The sequence below is a fragment of the Ovis canadensis genome, chromosome 7 (assembly GCF_042477335.2).
Source record: "Ovis canadensis isolate MfBH-ARS-UI-01 breed Bighorn chromosome 7, ARS-UI_OviCan_v2, whole genome shotgun sequence".
NCBI lineage: Eukaryota > Metazoa > Chordata > Mammalia > Artiodactyla > Bovidae > Ovis > Ovis canadensis.
In genome coordinates, this window is record NC_091251.1 from 30,740,889 (window position 1) to 30,761,638 (window position 20,750).

Genomic DNA, 20,750 nt, shown 5'->3' on the forward strand with positions numbered 1-20,750 from the left:
GTTCTGGCGTGATGAGCTCATGCCACGCTTTGTGTGGCCGCAGCCAGAACATCCTTCCCGGTGCTTTCTTTGAGAGGGAGTCGGGGCTGCTGAATTCCCTTTTCATGCCTCCACAAGGGAGCCTCCGTTTCTCATTTGTCCAAATCCTTGTTTGTCTTCGGGCAAGTGAAATGCTTGCATTTGATTGTGATGGGAATGGATTGACGTCTTTTCAAGCCCCGTGGAGGAATGAAAGCCAAGCTTACTCAGAGGGATAATCCCCCTGCATTCAGTCAACTTGAATGTGGAGGGCTGCATTCGTTTGGTAAATAGTGGCGGAGGGTCCCACCTTTTTCTCTGCGTGGTTGTGCGTATTTGGATGCAACGTGTTCTGCCTGCAGAGAGGGCCTGAAAAAAGTCTCTTAGCAAATAACTGGACCTGAAAGGGACAAACGTAGCTGGCTGGTGTGTCCCTTCAGTGTCACAGTTCCTGTCTTAAGGAGAAAAGGATCCTTTTCTACACTTGCCATGTCAGTTCCATGGGCTACCATGCAAGAGTAAATTTACCAAGCCAGCAAGGAGGAGAGCCGTCTGGGTTCCTGGCTCTGGTAGAGTCTCCGGGAAAAGGCAGAAGTCGCGCTGTTCAAAGCAGCCACTGGCTGGGGTCCTTTGTGTCTCTCCCGGTGTTTGTGCGTGTGCAAGTGGCCTCTGCTCTGTCTGGCTGGCTGTTTATTTTGTTTGGAAAGCTCCTGGCTGTCTGGGATTATATCTATTCATCCCCTCTCTGTCCAGAGGCATGTAAATGAGCTTGTTAATTCAATGGAGCAATTGATTAGGCTCTTTTTTAATGTGCTCAGCACTGTCCTAGGCACAGCAGGAGGGCATGAAAGAAGCCTCAGTGGGGTCTTTATCTGCGACCTTGAGCAGCCCTGGAGCCTTTCTTGTTCTTGTCTGTGAAGCTAGAAGGTCAGACCAGCTGATTTCTAGGACTCTTCTTGCTCTGAGTTTCTCTGACTGGGGTCATGAGAGCTGGAAAGACATGAAGCCAGCTTAAAAAAAAAAGACCTGTTGTGGTGAAGAATACAAATGAGTTATGTAGAAAACTATGTCCTTTGGTTGTACAATTCAGAGTAACATGCGTTCTCAGTTGCTTCAGTTGTGTCCACTCTTTCCAACCCCATGGACTGCAGCCCACCAGGCTCCTCTGTCCATGGGATTCTTCAGGCAAGAACACTGGAGTGGGTTGCCGTGCCCTCATCCAGGGGATCTTCCCGACCCTGGGATCGAACCCATGTGTTCTGGGTCTCCTGCATTACAGGCGGATTCTTTACCATGAAGTCACCAGGAAAGCCCCATTCAGAGTAGGATTGCTAGCAAATAAAAATAAGGATTGTCAGTTAAATTTGCGTTTCAAATAAGCAAATAACTTTTTAATGTAAGTATTAGCATGAGTATGTCCTATACAATATGTATTGTGTATCTCAAAGTTTCAACTGGGCATTCTGCACTTTATCTGGCAACCCTGATTCAGAGAGATCATGAGAACTGTGGGCCTAAAGAAGGGTCACCTCTCCAGCCTCTCTCTTCTCCAGACAATCTCTCCAGCCACACTGGTCTTCTTTTCACTCCTCGTGCAATAGGGCCTTTGCATAGGCTGATAACCACTGCTTGAGACGGCTTCCTCTCCATCCCGTCTCATAAAACTAATTCATTCTTCAGATTTCAGTTCAAGAGTAACTTCCAATACAGTATGAAAGTGAAGTCATTCAGTCGTGTCTGACTCTTTGCGAGCCCGTGGACTCTAGCCCACCAGGCTCCTCCGTCCATGGGATTCTCCAGGCAAGAATACTGGAGTGGGTTGCCATTTCCTTCTCCAGGGGATCTTCCCAATCCAGGGATTGAACCCAGGTCTCCCGCATTGCTGGTAGATGCTTTAACCTCTGAGCCACCGGGAGAGCCCTATACAGTATACTAATGCGTATATAAAGAATTTAGAAAGATGGTAACGATAACCCTGTATGCGAGACAGCAAAAGAGACACAGATGTATAGAACAGTCTTTTGGACTCTGTGGGAGAGGGAGAGGGTGGGATGATTTGGGAGAATGGCACTGAAACATGTATAATATCATATATGAAATGAATCGCCAGTCCAGGTTTGATGCAGGATACAGGATGCTTGAGGCTGGTGCACTGGGATGACCCAGAGGGATGGTACGGGGAGGGAGGAGGGAGGGGGGTTCAGGATGGGGAAAACGTGTACACCCGTGGCGGATTCATGTTGATGTATGGCAAAACCAATACAATATTGTAAAGTAATTAGCCTCCAATTAAAATAAATAAATTTAAATTTTTAAAAAAGTGACTTTCTCGGTAAAGCCTTTCCTGATTCCCTAGACAGAGTCCATCCTGTTCCATGTTCCCTGGAGACTGCTTTCACAGCACTACTCACAACTTTTATGTTTGTGTATTTTACAGCCGTATGCTGGAGGTAGGGTTTGTGTACGTACATTGGAATGTCCAGAGCATTCTGGTTAGATGAACAAAAACTTGAGGTACAGAGGTGTGAATGCCCATGGTGTGTTTCCAGAACAGTGAAGAGAGCAACTGAGTGGCTATGGTTAGTGAAAGATCCACTTGTAGAAACACATGGCCTTGAACCCCATCTTTGGGGCTGGATGTAGATGTTCTGAGGGGATGGCTACAAGAAGAATGGTGACAGGATGACAATCATTCTTCAGTGGGTTTTATTAAGACCCAGAAGGGAGAGCTGAGTCAGCTTAGCTGGGGCTCCTTGAAGTTTTCCCCTGAATTCTGAGAATTTGTCATATTAAAAAATTCTTTCCCTGAAGCCATGAAAACTTTCTCCTGAAATCTTTTTTCCTAGTGTCTTACCATGTCTGCTATTAAATGTTTAAAAGAGAGAGCCACCATTAGAACCTGCTTAGTTTTCAGGAATATGGATTTGCTGTATCTGTCCACACATTCATGCCAACATAAGTTTTGCCACCTTATGGACCAGCTCATATTGTGTGCTTATCACTGTGGAACAGACTCTGGAAGATACAGGGTTGGCCTAAAGTTTTTCTTGGCTTTTTCTGTAATGTGGAAAACCCAAAAGAACTTTTTGGCCAACCCATTTTTGGTGTGCTTACTATGCACATATATACATGAACAGATACCTATTTACCTATACTCATCTACACACTTACACACATAACATGTAATGTCTGCATGCTAAGTTGCTTCAATAGTGTCCAACTCTTTAAGTCCCTATGAACTGTTGCCTGCCATGCTCCTCTGTCCATGGGATTCTCCAGGCAAGAATTCTACAATGGGTGGCCACGCCCTCCTCCAGGGTCTCTTCCCAACCCAGGGATTGAACCCGTGTCTCTTCTGTCTCCTGCACTGGCACAAAATACACACGCATAAATAAGTACAAAATTATTGTTATTAAACAACAACATGACTAAGTCACAACAACATGACTAAGTCACGTCTGATGCTGTGACTCCATGGGCTACAGCATGCCAAGCTTCCCTGTCCTTGACTATCTCCTGGAGTTTGCTTAAACTCATGTCCGCTGAGTTGGTGGTACCATCCAAACATCCCATCCTCTGTTGCCCTCTTCTCCTCCTGCCCTCAGTCTTTCCCAGCATCAGGGTATTTTCCAGTGAGTCAGCTATATGTGTGTAATGAATACACATATACACATGAATATACGTGAGTGTGTGTGTGTGTGCTCAGTTGCTCAGTCATCTCCGACTCTTTGGGAGTCCATGGACTATAGCACGCCAGACTTCTCTGTAGGGATTTCCTAGGCAAGTGTACTGGAGTGGGGTGCCATTTCCTCCTCTAGGGGATCTTCCTGACCCAGGGGTTGAACCCGCATCTCCTGCTTTGGCAGGCGGATTCTTTACCACAGAGCCACCCAGGGACTCTGAATATATGCATACATGCATCCATACACTCAGACACATGCAACATATACACATACTGCTGCTGCTGCTGCTGCTTCTAAGTCGCTGCAAACACACCCATATACACACACACATATATGTACATACATCTAATTTTTGCTATGATGATGGCAGGTGGTAGGAGGTCAAGCTGCCCTCCTCTGGGTGAGGCCTGCAAAGGTGGTACCATTTCCTCTGTCTCTGAGTTTCTCTAGCCTCTGAGGCTTTTATGTACATGACAGTTTGTACTGGAGTTCCCTTCTCCAGCTTCTTTTTCAGAACTCTTGACAGCCTCAGTCCTTAACAAGAACTCTAGCCACATCGTTTTTCTGGAGGATATGAATATATACTGTATCTTATTAATAATATCCACATCCATCAGATTAGATCTGTATTTTCCCCTAAGAAATTGGTTATGACCTCCCACCTCTACTGACGCTGTCAAGCTGCTTTCCTGACAGTTGGCCAAACTGGCTTTCTATGGACAGAGCCCCTTTCACACTTTTTTTTTCTTTTTATTAAATGTAACATTCTAAGATGTAACACTACATGCCACACTGCTTGAAGAGTTTTGAGCAGTATGGTGTTTTTTTCTGTCACAGTATTTGTTTTCAGTCACTTTTTCTGGCTTTGGATCTACATGAGACTGAAAAAGAACGCATTTCAGAAAAAGGTTGGGTAACTTGGACAAAGTTGGCTTAACCAATTCCCGTGAAATGATGTGTCTAGGATCTTTCTCCAAATGGGAAGCTTCTGCTGTGCCATGTTCTGCTATCCAGTAAAGTACAAGGAGTGCTAGCCGTGCTGCTTCGTGGAACTCGAGACAAGTGTGTTCATTGTTTCTGCAGGAATGATGGTCTTGTACACCGTGGCCTGCCAGCCAGCCTCTGCCGCCTCCTCTCAGCTCATCCCCCTTCGTTCTCTACCTCCACCATGGAGGATGCCTCTTCACCCTTTGAATGGTCCCTGTGTGGTTCAAGTGCAAGTCACTCAGCTTGCCTGAGCCTCAGTGTCTTCATCCTCCAGAGGTGAGGATTAGCCGAGTTGATGTATATGACGGGTCTGGCTCATGGTAGGTACTCAGTAAACAGTAGACACTGTGGTGTTGGAGAAGACTCTAGAGAGTCCCTTGGACAGCAAGGAGATGAAACCAGTCCATCCTAGAGGAAATCAACTCTGAATATTCATTGGAAGAACTGAGACTGAAGCTGAAGCTTCAATCCTTTGGCCCCCTGATGAGAAGAGCCAACTCACTGGAAAAGCCCCTGATGCTGGGAAAGATTGAGGGCAAGAGGAAAAGGGGATGACAGAGGATGAGATGGTTGGATGGCATCACTGACTCAGTGGACATGATTTTGAGCAAACTCAGGGAGATAGTGAAGGACAGGAAAGCCTGGCCTGCTGCAGTCCATGGGGTCACAAACAGACAGACACGACTTAGTGACTTAAAAACAACAAAAAATGTAGACATAAAAAATTGTGAAAGGCAGGAAGAGGTTAGGCAGCCAGATGGAAATGCAGGTGCTAAAAAAGAGAAGTCCCTTTTCCCTCTGCGTTTCCTGCACAGTGTGGACTGTACCTGCCAGCTCAGAAGGGAACTTCATCCTTGCATGACCTCTTAATTGCAGTCTCGACTGGCTGGCTTGCATATATAAAACCTTTGATTTTGAACATCATTTTGTGTATCCGCTTTGGCAGTGCATTCCCAGGGTGACAACTAGTGGTCTGGTTGCTGGGTGGGTCTCCTTTCCCTCTCTGGGTTCAATAGCACCAATTAGAACAGTGATTCTCAAAGTGTGGTTCCTGGTCTAGCAGCATTGGCATCCCCTGGGAGCCTCTTAGGAAGGCAGACTCTCAGACTTCCCTGGTGGTCCAGGGGTTAAGAATGCACCCACCAATGCAGGGGACACAGGTTCGATTCCTAGTGTGGGCAGATTCCACATGCCGTGGGGCAACTAAGCTGGTGTACCACAACTACTGAGCCTGTGGTCTGGAGCGCGCAAGCCTCAACTACTGAAGCCACTCGATGCCACTATTAAAACCTGGGAGCTCTAGAGCCCACGCTCTGCAATAAGAGAAGCCACGACAATAGGAAACCCACACATCACAACTACAGAGTAGCCCCCCCATTGCTACATCTAGAGAAAGCCTGCGTGCAGCAACAGAAACCCAGCAGAGCCAAAAGTCAATTGCTTAATTTTTAAAAAAGAAAGACAGACAGACAGATTCTGGGGCTCCACTTCAGACCTAATGAATCAGAAACTCTAGGGGTGGTGTCCACCAATCTGTGTTTCAATGTGACTTCAAGGTGATTCTGAATACAGTTCAGTTTGAGAACCACCTCATTAAAGTGTTCCCTACTAGAAATACATGTAGGTCTGAGCAGTGCTAAGAGGAATTTAACATCTCTGGAACATCGAGCCAATGAATTTTCAGGACTTAAGAAACACATTTTGTGTACCTTTTCTAATCCAGATCTCCAAGCCTATAGAGACTAACAATTGAATAAGATGCACTAGGGTACCGCTTGTGAATTTCTAAGTTTTAGTTACATAGTCACAGTGTGGGATAGAAGGTTAGGGATATCACATAATTGATGAGCCATATGCTTTCGCATTTAAGTTTTTATACTGGAATGCACCCGAAACAATTTCCTTTTCAGAAGAGGAAAAAGCTAAGAATTCAACAGTCTCGCCCCTCTGCTCTTCTTTTTCAGAACAGTTTTCTAATTCCAGAGAAGAGTCTGGGCTCTTAGAAGCCTTCTCCTCATCTTATTTTCCATAACTTTGTCCTGGAAAATATAGTCTGGGGGAAAGCAGTTTAAATAGTAATCATCTGTGTCTAGTGCAGAATGTGAAGATCCAGTGTCATAAACAGGGGGAATAGCACATAGATAATGTAGTCGACAGAGGTCAAACCCGGCGTGGCTGTCCCTGGATTGTTCCACCCCAACCAAATGCTACAAACTCCGTGCCCACTGCCAGGGCTTTGGGCAAACCCCTTTTTATTTTATTTAAACCTCGCATACACAGTTAAGACATTGCATCCACATGTTTCTGATTCGTTTACACTTCACTCATCAGCATGTGTTGGGTAAGCACCCTGCCACGTCTGAGTTTTATGAGCTGTGTTTATGAGGCTGCTTTTCTTGAACAGGGATATCGTATATTCTACCCCCCAAAAAAGGGAACTAGAGCCTGGGAAATGAGGGCTTCGGTGTTAAACTTGGAGTGAACTGGTGAAGTTTGAATGGATCCAAAACTAAGCACAGATGTTATCCATTCTCCAGGAATAGCCTCATGTATTTATTCACAGAATCTCTCTCCTCTTCTTACCTGAAATTTTCTCTCTACTTTAAGGGATGGCCAGGGAATGTGCATTTGTCTGCAAAGTTTGAATCTCATTTCCTGCCACTTGGAGGAGTCTCCTTCTTACTTACTCCCTCCAAGCTAAGGCAAACCTTGGTAGTAGCAAATCTGGATGAAATCTAGAACCTTCCACAGCATGCTGCTTTCTTAGAAAGCAACATTTTGCTCTCCCACTTACGCTGAGTTCCTGAAAAGACAGCAAGGAGTTTTAGTTTTGTGCTAATTTTGAATAGAGATGGAAGAGACTTACCACTGATAAAACTGCACAGAGTTCCATTTCTCAGAACCCAAATTGTTGGAATTTGTTTTCACATTCTTTATAAAATTAATTTTATTATTTAATCTGAGTTAATCTGCATGCATGTATCTTAGAAAGTCAAATAATTCTACAAACTTTGCCCATCCCCTACTATTCTTTCCTCCTCAATAATTTTAATTGTTCTTTTGATATTTACTTTCTTATCTCTGAATAATGTTTATACTGTTACTTCTGGATTTTTCAGTTTCAGGATTTTCTTGAAGGTGAGGATTGTAGCCCTCTTTCATCATCCTTACCCTCCACCTCACCACGTATACACACGTCCATCCCACATACTCTTGATGGAATTATGTGGTAATTCTGTTAGACTAATAGACAGTGCTTCCAGTATAACTGTGTGCATGCTCTTCACAGCTGAGCCACATAGCGTAACAGGTCAGAGCTCCAGGATGTCAATCCCCAGGTAGAGATTTGTGCCCAGTGTTTTTTAGGGAATGCTTCAGGAACAACTCCTGTGAAGGGTACAAGATGCAGGACTGAACAACTCTGAGCTGGATTAGCCCTGTAGAGTTACCCCACACTGAGACGGAATGGGCCATTGTACAACCACACAGATGGATCACTGGACAGGGGTATCCCAGGGAAGGAGGTTGGTGAGGCGGCTTCCTTAGGCTGAGGGTAAGTTCAGAAAAACACAGCTGTGAGCTACCAGCTGGCAGCGCTCCCATCTGCTGGGGGAATCCTGACTTGGATTGGGATGATAGCAGTAGATAATCTGAGCACCACTTGCACCCTTGTCCGGGCACTTGGTGGACTCCTTCAATCAAGAAATTTTGGGGACATTTATTTGATGATTTCTTGGGGAGTTGGTAAAGAATCTGTCTGCAATGTGGGAGACCTGGGTTCAATCCCTGGGTTGGGAAGAGCCCCTGGAGAAGGGAAGGGCTACCCTCTCCAATATTCTGGCCTGGAGAATTCCATGGACTGTATAGACCATGAGGTCACAAAGAGTTGGACACAACTGAGTGACTTTCACTTGGGGATCTAGGAAACTGCTGCCACTTCTCTTAAAAAAAAAAAAAAAAAAGCTCTATTGAGATAAAACTCACATACCTTAAAAGTCACCAGTTTAAATAGTACAAGATACTGGTGTTTAGTATGTTTGGAGTCATGCTATCATCACCTCAATATAATTTCAGGACATTTTCATTGCCCAAGAAGAAAGTTCATATCCATTAATAGTTGCTCCACATTCTGTCCTCCCTCCAGTCCCTGGAAATCACTAATCTACTTTCTGTTTTTTGCTATTGCTAAGTCACTTCAGTCGTGTCTGACTCTGTGCAACCCCATAGACGGCAGCCCACCAGGCTCCCCCATCCCTGGGATTCTCCAGGCAAGAACACTGGAGTGGGTTGCCATTTCCTTCTCCAATGCATGAAAGCGAAAGGTGAAAGTGAAGTCGCTCAGTCGTGTCCTACTTAGCGACCCCTTAGACTGCAGCCTACCAGGCTCCTCCATCCATGGGATTTTCCAGGCAAGAGTACTGGAGTGGGGTGCCATTGCCTTCTCTACCTCTGTACATTTGCCTATTCTGAATATTAGATATAAATGTAATTATACAGTATATGCTTTTTGTGATGGACTTTTTTCAATGAGCGTAATGATTTCATTGTTTACATGTTGTTACATGTACCAGTGTGTGCTACTTCATTCCCATCTATTGTCAAATATTTTCTGTATGGACATACCACATTTTCTTCATTCATTTATCCCTGGAAGGACATTTGGATTGTTTCCACCTTTTAGCTATTTTGAATAATACTTCTGTGAATTTTCGTGTACAAGTTTTCGTGAAGATGTGTGTTTTCATTTCTCATGAAGTGAAATTGCTGGGTCATACAGTAAATCAACATTCTGATGATCTGCCAAAGGTATTCCAAGAAAACGGTTCCATTTTATAGTCCTGTCAGCATTGTAAGAGGGTTCTGATTTCTCTACATCCTCGCCAGTGTTTCTTATCATCTTTTTCTTTTTTCAGCCATCCTCCTGTGTGTGAAGTGGTATCTCATTGTGGTTTCACTTTGTATTTCCCTAATGGCTAAAGATATTGAACATCTTTTCATGTGCTTAGATTTGTAATAAGCGGAAGAGCTTCATAATCCAAGATCATGAAGATTTATGCTTATGTTTCCTTCTAAGATTTTTTTAAATAGTTTTCGCTTCTACATTAAAGTTGATGATCCATTTTGAGTTAATTTTTATATATGGTGTATGATAGGCAGTCCAGCTTCATTTTTTTGCACATATATATGCAAACTGAAGCCCTGAAAATGTATTTTTATGTGGCATTTTAAAGTGGTTGGGGAAAAAAAATAAATAAATAAAGTGGTTGGGGAGTATGGGCAGGGTCTGGAGAAGTCAGTGGTTATGTAATTTTAAAAAGATTTATTTATTTTTGGCTGTGCTGGGTCTTCACTGCTGTGTGTGGGCTTTCTCTAGTTGCAGTGAGTGGGGGCTCCTTTCTAGCTGTGGTGTTCAGGCTTCTCATTGTGGTGGCCTCTCTTATTGTGGAACACAGGCTCTGGGACACGAGGGCTTCAGTAGCTGTGGCCTGTGAGCCCCAGAGCGAGGGCTCAGGAGTTGTGGTGCAAGAGCTACGTTGCCCCGTGACGTGTGAGATCTTTCTGGACCGGGGACTGAACCCATGTCCCCTGCATTGACAGGTGGATTTTTAACCACTGGACACCAGGGAAGTCCAGGGCTTATGTAATTTTATGAGAAACTCTACATGGAGTATTGCTAAGGCAGCAGGATTCTGGGCAGTTTTATTAAGTAGTCACTTGTCTCCGGGTTTCAATTGTCTCCTAGGATCACCTTTTTCCCTGTTGCAAGTCTGAGAGGCAGGGACATTGCCTCTGCCACATAGGCGGAGGGGTAGGCCTAGCTGGTTTGGGCCACAGCTAGAAGAAACCCAGACTCAAGTTCATTTCTCTGGGTTATTTCCATGTAGCCCATTTGCTGTCATTGTCTCCTGATTAACCATTATTTTGTTCTTGTTGTTCTCAGAAAGTTCTTCTGTAGTATGATTGCAATATTGAGGAATAAACTTGTGGCTGCCAATGATACTATTCCTAAGGATAGAAGCAATTGGGAGGAACCCAGAGAAATCAGAACTCAAAACCCTTGCCCTCTGTAGGCTGCTTTATCAACACTTTTATTACATCAAAATGCAATGCACTTGGATAGTTTCTGCTATAGCTTCAGTAAGTATGGAGCTGGGAGAGAGGAAATGGGGTTTGGATACATAGATGACACAAAAATGCACGTTGTAGGAGACTGGTTTTCCCTCCAACTTGTCACTTCCTTTTTGGGCTTGGGTGTGTGTGTGTGTGTGTGTGTGTGTGTGTGTGTGTGTGTGTGTTTCATCTATAAAATGACAGTTTGGTTTCAGATAATTCCCATAGTGCTTCCGTCTTTGGTAATCACTGACTTTTCCAAGATCACTTCATATCTTTCGGGCAGCTAGGATAGGAAATCAAGTCTCTTGACTTCTTCGATAGAGCTCAGAGCGCACAGAAGATTCAGTCTTCCCTAATCCACGTGGTCCCACAGGTTGCCTGCGATTTCCTATAAGTGGTTTTCAATAGCTTTGGAGTAGAAGGAAGTTCGTTGCTACGAGAGTCAGGCAGCCACACTCGGGAAAATATGATGTATTGTGTTATGTAGGAAAAAGTCAGAATTATCCAGTGCAGTAATCATATTTTCAGACAAAGGCATGACCCTGGAACATGCTGTCTATGGTTGAGCATAGCATTAGTCTCGTCTCCAAACACAGTTAAACAAAATCAGTATGTACTTGGCATGTCTTTCTCCCTTGGATATGGAAATATATCTCGCCTGAACATTTTTCTCATTCTTATTTTGGAGGCAACTAGATTGCTCTGAAAATATTAGTCATAGCAGTAATTGATTCAGTATTTATTGAGCAGCAGGCTCTGTGTGAGGTAACAGAAATATAAAGGAAGACTCTGAGGTAGGGGAATCTATCTAGTGGGGAGAGAGGAGAGAAAAACAAAAATTAAAACACCTCCAAAGGCCAATATTTACTTTCTCTGCCCCTCCCTTTGGGGCTTTCCTGGTGGCTCAGTCAGTAAAGAATCCACCTACAAGGCAGGAGACCGCCTGCAATTCAGGAAACCCAGGTTTGATCCCTCATCTGGGAAGATCCCCTGGAGAAGGAAATGGCAACCCGCTCCAGTATTCTTTCCTGGAAAATCCCATGTACAGAGGAGTCTGGTGAGCTACAGTCCGTGAGGTCAAAAGAGTTGGACTCTACTGAACAACTGGGCACACATCCTTCCCTTTATTCATCAGGTATTTGTTGAGCATTTGTCCTATGCCCAAGCTCTCTACTGAGTGCTGGAGATACAAAAGTGAGTAAGACAGACACATCTCAGACCTCCCTGGTGGCCCAATGGTTAAGAATTCAATTCACCTGCCAATACAGAGGACATGGGTTCGATCCCTGCTCTGGGAAACCCCACATGCAGCAGCTAAGCCCACGCACTGCAAGTACTGGGTCTGCCCTCCAGAGCCTGAGAACCACGACTACCGAGCCCACGTGCTGTAACTACTGAAGCCTGCACACCCTCCAGCCCATGCTTTGCAACAAGAGAAGCCACCACAATGAGAAGCCCATGCTCCATAAGGAAGAGTAACCCCTGCTTACTGCAGCTAGAGAAAGCCCGCGCACAGCAACAAAGACACTGTGCAGCCAGCAGTAAATTAGCTAAAAAAGACAGACACTTCTCTGCAGTCCCTCAAAGCCATGCCTCAAATGATGTTTGTTGAACCGTATAGTAGAGGAGACTGGATCAGCCTGTGATAGATGAACTTAGAGGGCAGATCAGGATCCATGGAGGGCTTCCCGGAGAGGGTGACCTGGGATCTAAAGCAAAGTAGAAGCAGGTGCTAGTCAAATAGGCAAAGCCAGAAGAGCAGTGATCAACGGCTGCACAGAGGAAGTGCTTCGTTGGAAATAGAACAGTAGGAAATGAGACTATAAAGGTAGGTGAGGTTCAGCTCTTGAAAGGACTTTAGACTTCAGTCTAAGGTGATAGGCAAACCACTTAAATGTCTCATAATGGAGGAATTATTACAGGAAACTTGGGCCATTTAAAAGAACATAAAATGGTATAACTACATAGATTTTAAGTAATAAAAAGCAGAACGCAAACATTGTGTGCTCACTGTGATTACTGATTTATATGATATAATTGAGACTGTTAAAGATGGGAGGATGCCTAAAAGTGAAGTCCTATTTGTACTGTGAGATTCTTTAAGAATTCCTTTATGATATTCACTCAGCATCAGATCTCTACTATGTGTGCAGATCCAGATGCAACCTCTTCTCTCTACCATCAAATACAGAGAGATCTAATAGCTGTAGTGCATTTTAAATGTGTGTGACTGTGAGATACCGAGAATAGGCACATCCATAGAGACAGAACATAGATTTGGTGGCTGCCAAGGTCTTGAGACATTACTTTGCCAACAAAGGTCCGTCTAGTCAAGGCTATGGTTTTTCTAGTGGTCATGTATGGATGTGAGAGTTGGACTGTGAAGAAAGCTGAGCGCTGAAGAATTGATGCTTTTGAACTGTGGTGTTGGAGAAGACTCTTGAGAGTCCCTTGGACTGCAAGGAGATCCAGCCAGTCCATTCTAGAGGGGATCAGCCCTGGGATTTCTTTAGAAGGAATGATGCTAAAGCTGAAACTCTAGTACTTTGGCCACCTCATGCAAAGAGTTGACTCATTGGAAAAGACTCTGATGCTGGGAGGGATTAGGGGCAGGAGGAGAAGGGGACGACAGAGGATGAGATGGCTGGATGGCATCACCGACTTGATGGACGTGAGTTTGAGTGAACTCTGGGAGTTGGTGGTAGACAGGGAGGCCAGGCGTGCTGCGATTCATGGGGTCTCAAAGAGTCGGACACGACTGAGCGACTGAACTAAACTGAACTGAAGGTCTTGGGAGGAGGAGAGGTTGGGGTGACAGCTAATAGGTCCAGCGTTCCTTTCTGGGGTGATGGAAATGTTCTGAGGTTAGTTTGTGGAAATGGTTGTAAACATTGTGAGTATACTAAAAGCCATTGAGATACATGATTTGGTTAAAACAGTTAATTTTATGTGATGTGAATTTTATCCTAATAAAAAAAAAATACAGAAAGATAAAAGATGCTGATTGGTTTTGTTGTTGTTTTTGGTAGTCAAGGGCAATCGGAAGTGTGAGCTGAACTGCCAGGCAATGGGCTACCGCTTCTATGTTCGGCAAGCTGAGAAGGTCATTGATGGTACCCCCTGTGACCAGAACGGGACGGCCATCTGCGTGTCCGGGCAGTGCAAGGTGAGTGCTCCAGACTGGGGTGTCTGGAGTGGGTCTCGGGGTGTTTGATCTGTGCCTGCAGACTGCGCTGTTTGCCAGGCTGTGGCATGCTTCCTCCCTATCACCTATGGTCAACCCCACCCCACAACTCTGAACCATGAGCTCTGGGAGAAGTGGATTAAACAGGGCCGTCTGGTCTGCTCTGAGTTTTCGATCTTTGGGAGTTGCCAGATCTCACTCTGGCATTTCAGTCATTAAGTGATTTACGTTTTCATCATGTGCGTCCTAAGAAACTCAGGGATCTTTCCTTGTTGGATCTGGAGCTTCTTCCTTACCTCTGAAGAGGAGGTTATGAAAAGGGCACTGCTGGATCAGTCAAGAGGTGGTTGGCGTCGTCAGGGTGGCATTTTAAGGGCATGGCATATTTTATCTTGCCTCCCACCAACTGGGGCAGGCTTCCAAATGAAAGCCGTCTAGTGCCTTTATAGCCAAAGCTGTACTTTCAACAGGAAGTTTTCAGCCTCCCTGGACTTCTGAAGTCTGTTCCAAGAACTCCCCACCCTGCATTCTGCAAACATTCTGGGCTGGAGAGAATCCTTGTGGGATGCTACCCTTTCACAGAAAAGCACCATTTGCTTAAAAACAGGCGCACCAGAGAGATGGCACCAGTTCCACAGTATATTCACTGGGGCCTGGATGCCCACCCTCCTTTCATCTATAAATGTAAGCGTGGAGGTCTGACTCTAGCAGGTAAATGACTTTTTGGAGCCCAGGCTAAGATTCTATCTTAATTAACACTCAATGGCAGGCAGGACTGAGTTTCATCAAAGGAAGGGCTCTTTGGCTGTCACATCTAAACGTTTCAATGTAAATTGTTGCACTGTTTAGTATTAGAGCTACGCAAGTGTGATTTATAAGCACCTCATTCCCCCTCCAGCCTTTTTCTTCATGAGGTTCTAAATAGAATACAAACTAATTTATCAAAGCAGTATGAATATTCTGGGGCTTCTCAGGTGGCTCAGTGGTAAAGAATTCGCCTGCAATGCAGGAGATGCGGGTTCAATACCTAGGTTGGGAAAATCCCTGGGAGATGGAAGTGGCAAGCTACTGCAGTGTTCTTGCCTGGGAAATCCCATGGACAGAGGAGCCTGGTGGGTTACGGTCCATGGGGTCGCAAAGAGTCGGAAAGGACTCAGCAACTAAACAGCAACAACATGGATAGTCTGAGACTATGAATAAAGAAAGGAGAAAGCTGTCATTTGATACTTGATGCATGTGACATTGCCTTTGGACAGACAAGAAACCCACAAAGCTTCGAGATGGAGTTCAAAAGAGTCAAGGAATATGGTGAGGAGCACACTGGAGGCTGAGACCTATCTGGCCCCAATTTCGACTCCTTTGGGAAAAACCACTGGGTTTCATGCATCCCCTCTATCGTTACTGTCTTCAGATAATACTGAAGGAAGTCCCATTAGAGTTTGTAATTTCTGACTCAACTAGTCCCTTCTTCTAAATGTTAACTGAGCCTGAAAAGCACTTTATAGCAACCTAGCTTTTCTTTCGGATCCTGAATCAACAGTTTAATTTCCTGAATCCAAGTGCACACTGCTGGGAGATGTGATAGTGCAGCGGTTAAAAACATGCCCTCTGAAGTCAGACCGCTTGGATTCAATCCTACTTTCATCATTGACTGTGTAACCTTGCACAAGTCCCATGAGCTCTCGGTGCCCCTACATCACCTACAGCACGAGGAGGATGGTACCGACCTCCTGCTTTGTAGTGAAGAGTCATGAGCCAAATACATATGGTCCTCATATCAGGTCTGGCACTTAGTAAAGCAGGCTGGCTTTTCCTGGTATTATGTTCACTTATGCCCACATATGACCTGTTGTATTTGAATTTTTTATGCAGAAGTATTTGAATTTTTTAGCAAATTATAGATTTGTGAGATTCATATTATCCTATTTTGCAGAAAAATTAAAATACTTTAGTTGACAGATACATCTTTATAATAATTTTTCCTTATATATTTTGGCTGCGATTTTAAATTTTTTTCTATTTTTAAATTTATCTTTTTAAACTGGAGGATGATTGCTTTAAAGTGTTGTGTTAGCACAACAACGTGACTCAGCCATCTGTATACACAATCCCCTCCCTGTTGAGCCTCTCGCACCCCACCTCCCGTCCCACTCCTCTAGGTCACCACAGCACCAGGCTGGACGCCCTGCATTACAGAGCAGTATCCCACTGGCTATCTGTTTCACACTTGGCAGCGTACGTGTCAGGGCTGCTTTCCCGGTTCGTTCCACCCTCTCCTCCAGTTGTGTGCACAAGTCCATTCTCCACGTCTGTGGCTCTATTCCTGCCCTGCAAATAGGTTAATCTGTACCATTTTTCTAAATTCCATGCATATATGTGCATTAATATATGATATTTGTTTTTCTCTTGCTGATTTATTTCACTCTGTATAACAGGTTCTAGGTTCAGCCACTTCAGTTCAACTGATTCACATCTGTTCCTTTTTATGACTGAGTAATATTCCATTGTATACATGTGCCCCAACTTATCTACTCATCTGTTGATAGACATCTAGGTTGCCTTCATGTTCTGACTCTTGTAAGTGGTACTGCAGTGAACACTGGGGTACATGTGTTCACATTACCCTTTGAGGCAGTGTCCCTGTGCTGCAGACTCTCCAGGGGATGTTAGATTTGATGTTGGTAGGTCTGGGGAAAGTCCTGAATAGTCTATTTTTATAACAAGTTCCCATGTGGTGCTGATGCTGCTGGTCCATGGGTCATATTTTGAGTAGCAAAGTTTTAAAGGACCCTTTGATTAAAGCACAGTTCACAAAGAGCCAGACATGTAAATATAGAATGGTGAGATGAGTTGGAAGGAAGAGGAAATGTGGTCTGTTTCCACTGGGGGAGCTTGTTTTCTTAGTATTGCCTTAAGTACCTCTAAGCTGATGATACGAAAGAAAAACAAATACTAATAAGGACATAAGGGTATGAATTCTTCCTAATTGATGAAAACTAATGGTGTCAGACAACACAGTTTGAAGATGATAATTGCAAGAAGACTGAGACAGATATTGCCCAGGATGTGAGTAGATGAATAGGAATTTGATGTTATAAGGACAACTTTGATATTACTTCGTATTTGTTCTCTGTGTATTTACCCAAAATTTGCTCATAGACATTGTTGGAACAACTGACTGTAGTGTCCTCACCAGAACTTCAGTTTAAATAATCAGAAGTACATTTGCTTCCCAGGCTAAGTTCTGTTTACTCTGTAACTTTCAAAGGGTAGAGTGCCCTTTTTGAATATCTGATTGGAAGCCCAGAATTCAAATTGCTGTCTCTGCCTCTCTGACCTGTGGCTGGGAGGGCTATCACTCTCCAACAGGAGTCTCTACATCTGAAATAGCTCCACAGAGCCTCTGCCAGCCACAGAGAGGGGGAAGCAAACCCAGGCCTGCAACGAAAGTTAATGAAAAGTGACAAGCACTAAATGAGAATATGAGCTATGAGCTAAACCCACACAAGAGTAGCTGGAGGAGAAGGGCGTGCTCCCAACACAAGGCCACGGAAAGTCCCCGGGCCCACCCAGAGCAAGCTGGAATGCTCTTCCAGTGCCCACGGAGTGCTCCCTGGCCAGCCTGTGTTTACCCTGTTGCTGGAGCTCCATTGATGTTTCTGATCCAAGAGTTGCAAGAGAAGCCAGGCTTGTAAGAATGCAAAAGTCCTTGTGCTCAGGGTTGGAGAACATGGGGATTCCTCTCCAGTCTCTCAGAGGTGTGTGACACTTCCTTTCTTGACAGGGAGTGAAGGATCCCAAATCTTAGCTTCAGGCTAAGGACTGCACTTTGATAGCTAGGCTTCGAAGGGAGAGCTCTAGCCCTGACTTTTCCTAAAGCAAGAAAGTGTATCTGAAACCCACAGAGATTTCTTCTTCATCTTAACTTCATCCCTCTAGACATCAGACTAGATTGGCTAGAACCTCTGGCCAGTCTTCAGAGAAGTCTCTGCCCCACCCACTCATGATTGGCATTGATGGGAATGGGACAGCATATATGTCTAATTAATAGAGAACAGCTCAGTAATCCTTTCTATCGTTAAGCATCACATTAACTTGCTATGATTTTTTTTTTTTACTGGATCTCAGTTTCAAACTCTGTCTAAAAAATTCTACATTTTCATGGTTTGATCATGTGCATGCTATTTTTGCTGACAACTTAATAAAATAGATGAAACTTTGCTTACAAAAGTATGGCAGGCATTTGAAAGAACAAGGTCCCTTGGATAAAAACTAAAAAGAACCCCCACACACACACACACACAAAAACCCTTAGCTCCCTGGAGACCAGCCTTTCAGAAACCTCAGGCTTTCACATTTAAATGTTCCTGGAAGAATCAGAATCACCCCCAAGACCTACCCTGCTTCCCCCCAGAAGACAATCCCTGGTGGTAAAGAAACAGTCCTTGAGTAGGTGCCTTGAAATAATAGGCTGATGCCAAAAAATAAAATAAGACAATAGGCTGATGCAAAACCTTCCTGCAGGAATGTGTTGGAGCTGATGCAGACAGCAAGGAGCCCCTCTGAGAACTTGCCTTGTGCCAGACACTGCGCTGTGTGCTGTTCATACAGAAGGATTTCCTTAAGCCATGTGTCTTCACAATAACTCAGTCAACAGGAATTATTAGTCCCCATTTTACAGAGGACTGTTATGAAGATAAAATGAGTTGGACCCTGTCAGTGCTACATGGAGAGTTGGCTATTGGCTTTTTCAGTGAATTGTTCATCAGAACAGAAAGTAATTTAAATGTGATAGGATGAAACTCATGTGCTTCCACTGTCTCCCCTCTTCAGAGTTTATTTTCCTCACCCCCTCTTTCCAAAGCAAACTGTCTTTCTAAAATACACATTAGAATATGCCTCTCTCTTGCTTAAATTCCATCTGTGACTCCCCATTTCCAGGGAATAAAGTCCAGGGCCAAGATGCTGGCCGAGCTGGGACTTGCTGCCCCCTGACCCAGCCGGCGTTCAGGTTGTGCCTTCACAAGCAAGGGCACACTGTCAGCCTGGAGAGCCATTCCTTGTCCACTCTTGGACCACCCAGTGGACTCTGCTCAAAAGCCACTGGCTGACCCCCTTCAACACTGTTTCTGTTCTTCTGCTCCCACTTCTTGTGCTCATTTGTTCCCGTGTCCCCAGCCTACCACCCATCCAGGCCGGGAGCAATTCCAGGCACTTTGCTTTTCAATAGGTGCTTAAAATAAATGTGTAAATGAATTGAGGTACTTGGTGACTCAGTCTCTGGGGTTTTAGCAAATGAAACTCGTCTTAAATCCAGCGCAGAGCTTTTCCTTTTGGCTTGATGGGCAGTGGAAGGCTGCTCGCACAAGGACGCGGAGCCCCCTTAGCCAGATCCCCGGAACCCAAGGCTTTGAATGTCAGGCAGAATTCTTGGCACCTCCCCAGGCTCCTGTCTCCCTCATCTTGTTTTTAATTTTGCTCACACTGAATTTCTTGAGTCCAGACAGAGCTAATGACAGGAAGAAGCTAAGCAAGTGTGAGAGTGCAGTCTCCCACGGTGCTTTCTGCTGTGGGGGGAAGACTCCTGTCTGCCACACACTGCCCCTCCCCATAGCCTGGTCAGCCTTTGCCTGCACCATCTACCCATCCTCAGGGGCGAGGGCGGGGGAGCCTTCACACCTCCTCTCCCAGCTGGGGCACTGCTCAGCTTCCAATGGCTCCAGCAGGACGCATCAGTGGACAGTTTCATATTTATTCAATAAATTACAGCAAGGTAACTCTTTCCACATGTTCAGAGATAAGCTCTGGACCAGAGTGTTGCCGTGACCGAAAAGGATGACATGATGGGCGTATGCATCTATGCACGCCCCTGTATTCGGGCGCCAAGTTTCTTCCACCCTCTGCTATAAACTCCCGTGGCACTCTCCTGAACCAAACAGTCCTGCTCCTTTCTCTGCCTATTTGCCCCAAGTTGCTTCTTTGTTTTCTTTTTTGGTCAGTGGCTGGATTCTGTGGGCTTTGCTCAGAGTTCTCTTGTTATTTGAACGAAACTAAGAGAGTCAGTTGCGTTGAGTAAAGTGTTCTGGCCTATGCCAGACATGTGCATGAATCGAGCCTTGAAAGAGGGTGGAGGGCTTTTACTTTGCTTAAATTCTGAGCTTATGTGACTTGGTGGATTCCCTATTGTATTTCCACCCCAAGCAAACTGTGTTCTAAGAGTACTTTCTGCTTGTGAGTATTAAAATGCTTATCATATTATGTTACGGTTATTTTGACATGTGTCTGAACTCCTAAAGCTGAGGGAGTATTATACATATTTGTATCCTCAGTGCTTTTGTTGCAGGAGGGGGGATCCCCTCCACGGCCAAGAGTGGGCTCTTATCTAACACTCGGAAATGAATTGTCTGAGGAGACACACGTGCTGACAAAGCAAGAGACCTTTTTGGGGAGGGGCGCCCAGGCAGAGAGCAGCGGGGTAGAGGAACCCAGGAGGACCGCTCTGCTATGTGGCTCGGAGTTTCAGGTTTTACGGTGATGAGATTAGTTTCTGGGTTGCCTCTGGCCAGGCATTCTGACTCAGGGCCCTTCCCAATGATGCTTGCATCCCTCAGCAAGATGGATTCTAGCAAGAAGGGTTCTGGGATGTTGGTGGGACATATGGACTGGCATCTCCTGTCTTACTCTGACCTTTCCCAAATTTTTCCGGTTGGTGGTGGCTTGTTAGTTCTGAGTTCCTTACCAGGACTTCCTATTCTAAGTTAACT

General features: G+C 44.8%; 1 protein-coding gene across 3 annotated transcripts in view; it reads left to right on the top strand.

Moving 5' to 3' along the window:
* THSD4 (thrombospondin type 1 domain containing 4) overlaps positions 1 to 20,750 on the top strand; it is a 689,604-nt gene that overhangs the window by 306,344 nt on the left and 362,510 nt on the right. For all 3 annotated transcript variants that reach the window (XM_069595555.1, XM_069595553.1, XM_069595554.1), the window contains one exon: positions 13,832 to 13,968. In XM_069595555.1, the coding sequence (XP_069451656.1) occupies positions 13,832 to 13,968 (137 nt within the window). The remainder of the gene's footprint in view (positions 1 to 13,831; positions 13,969 to 20,750) is intronic.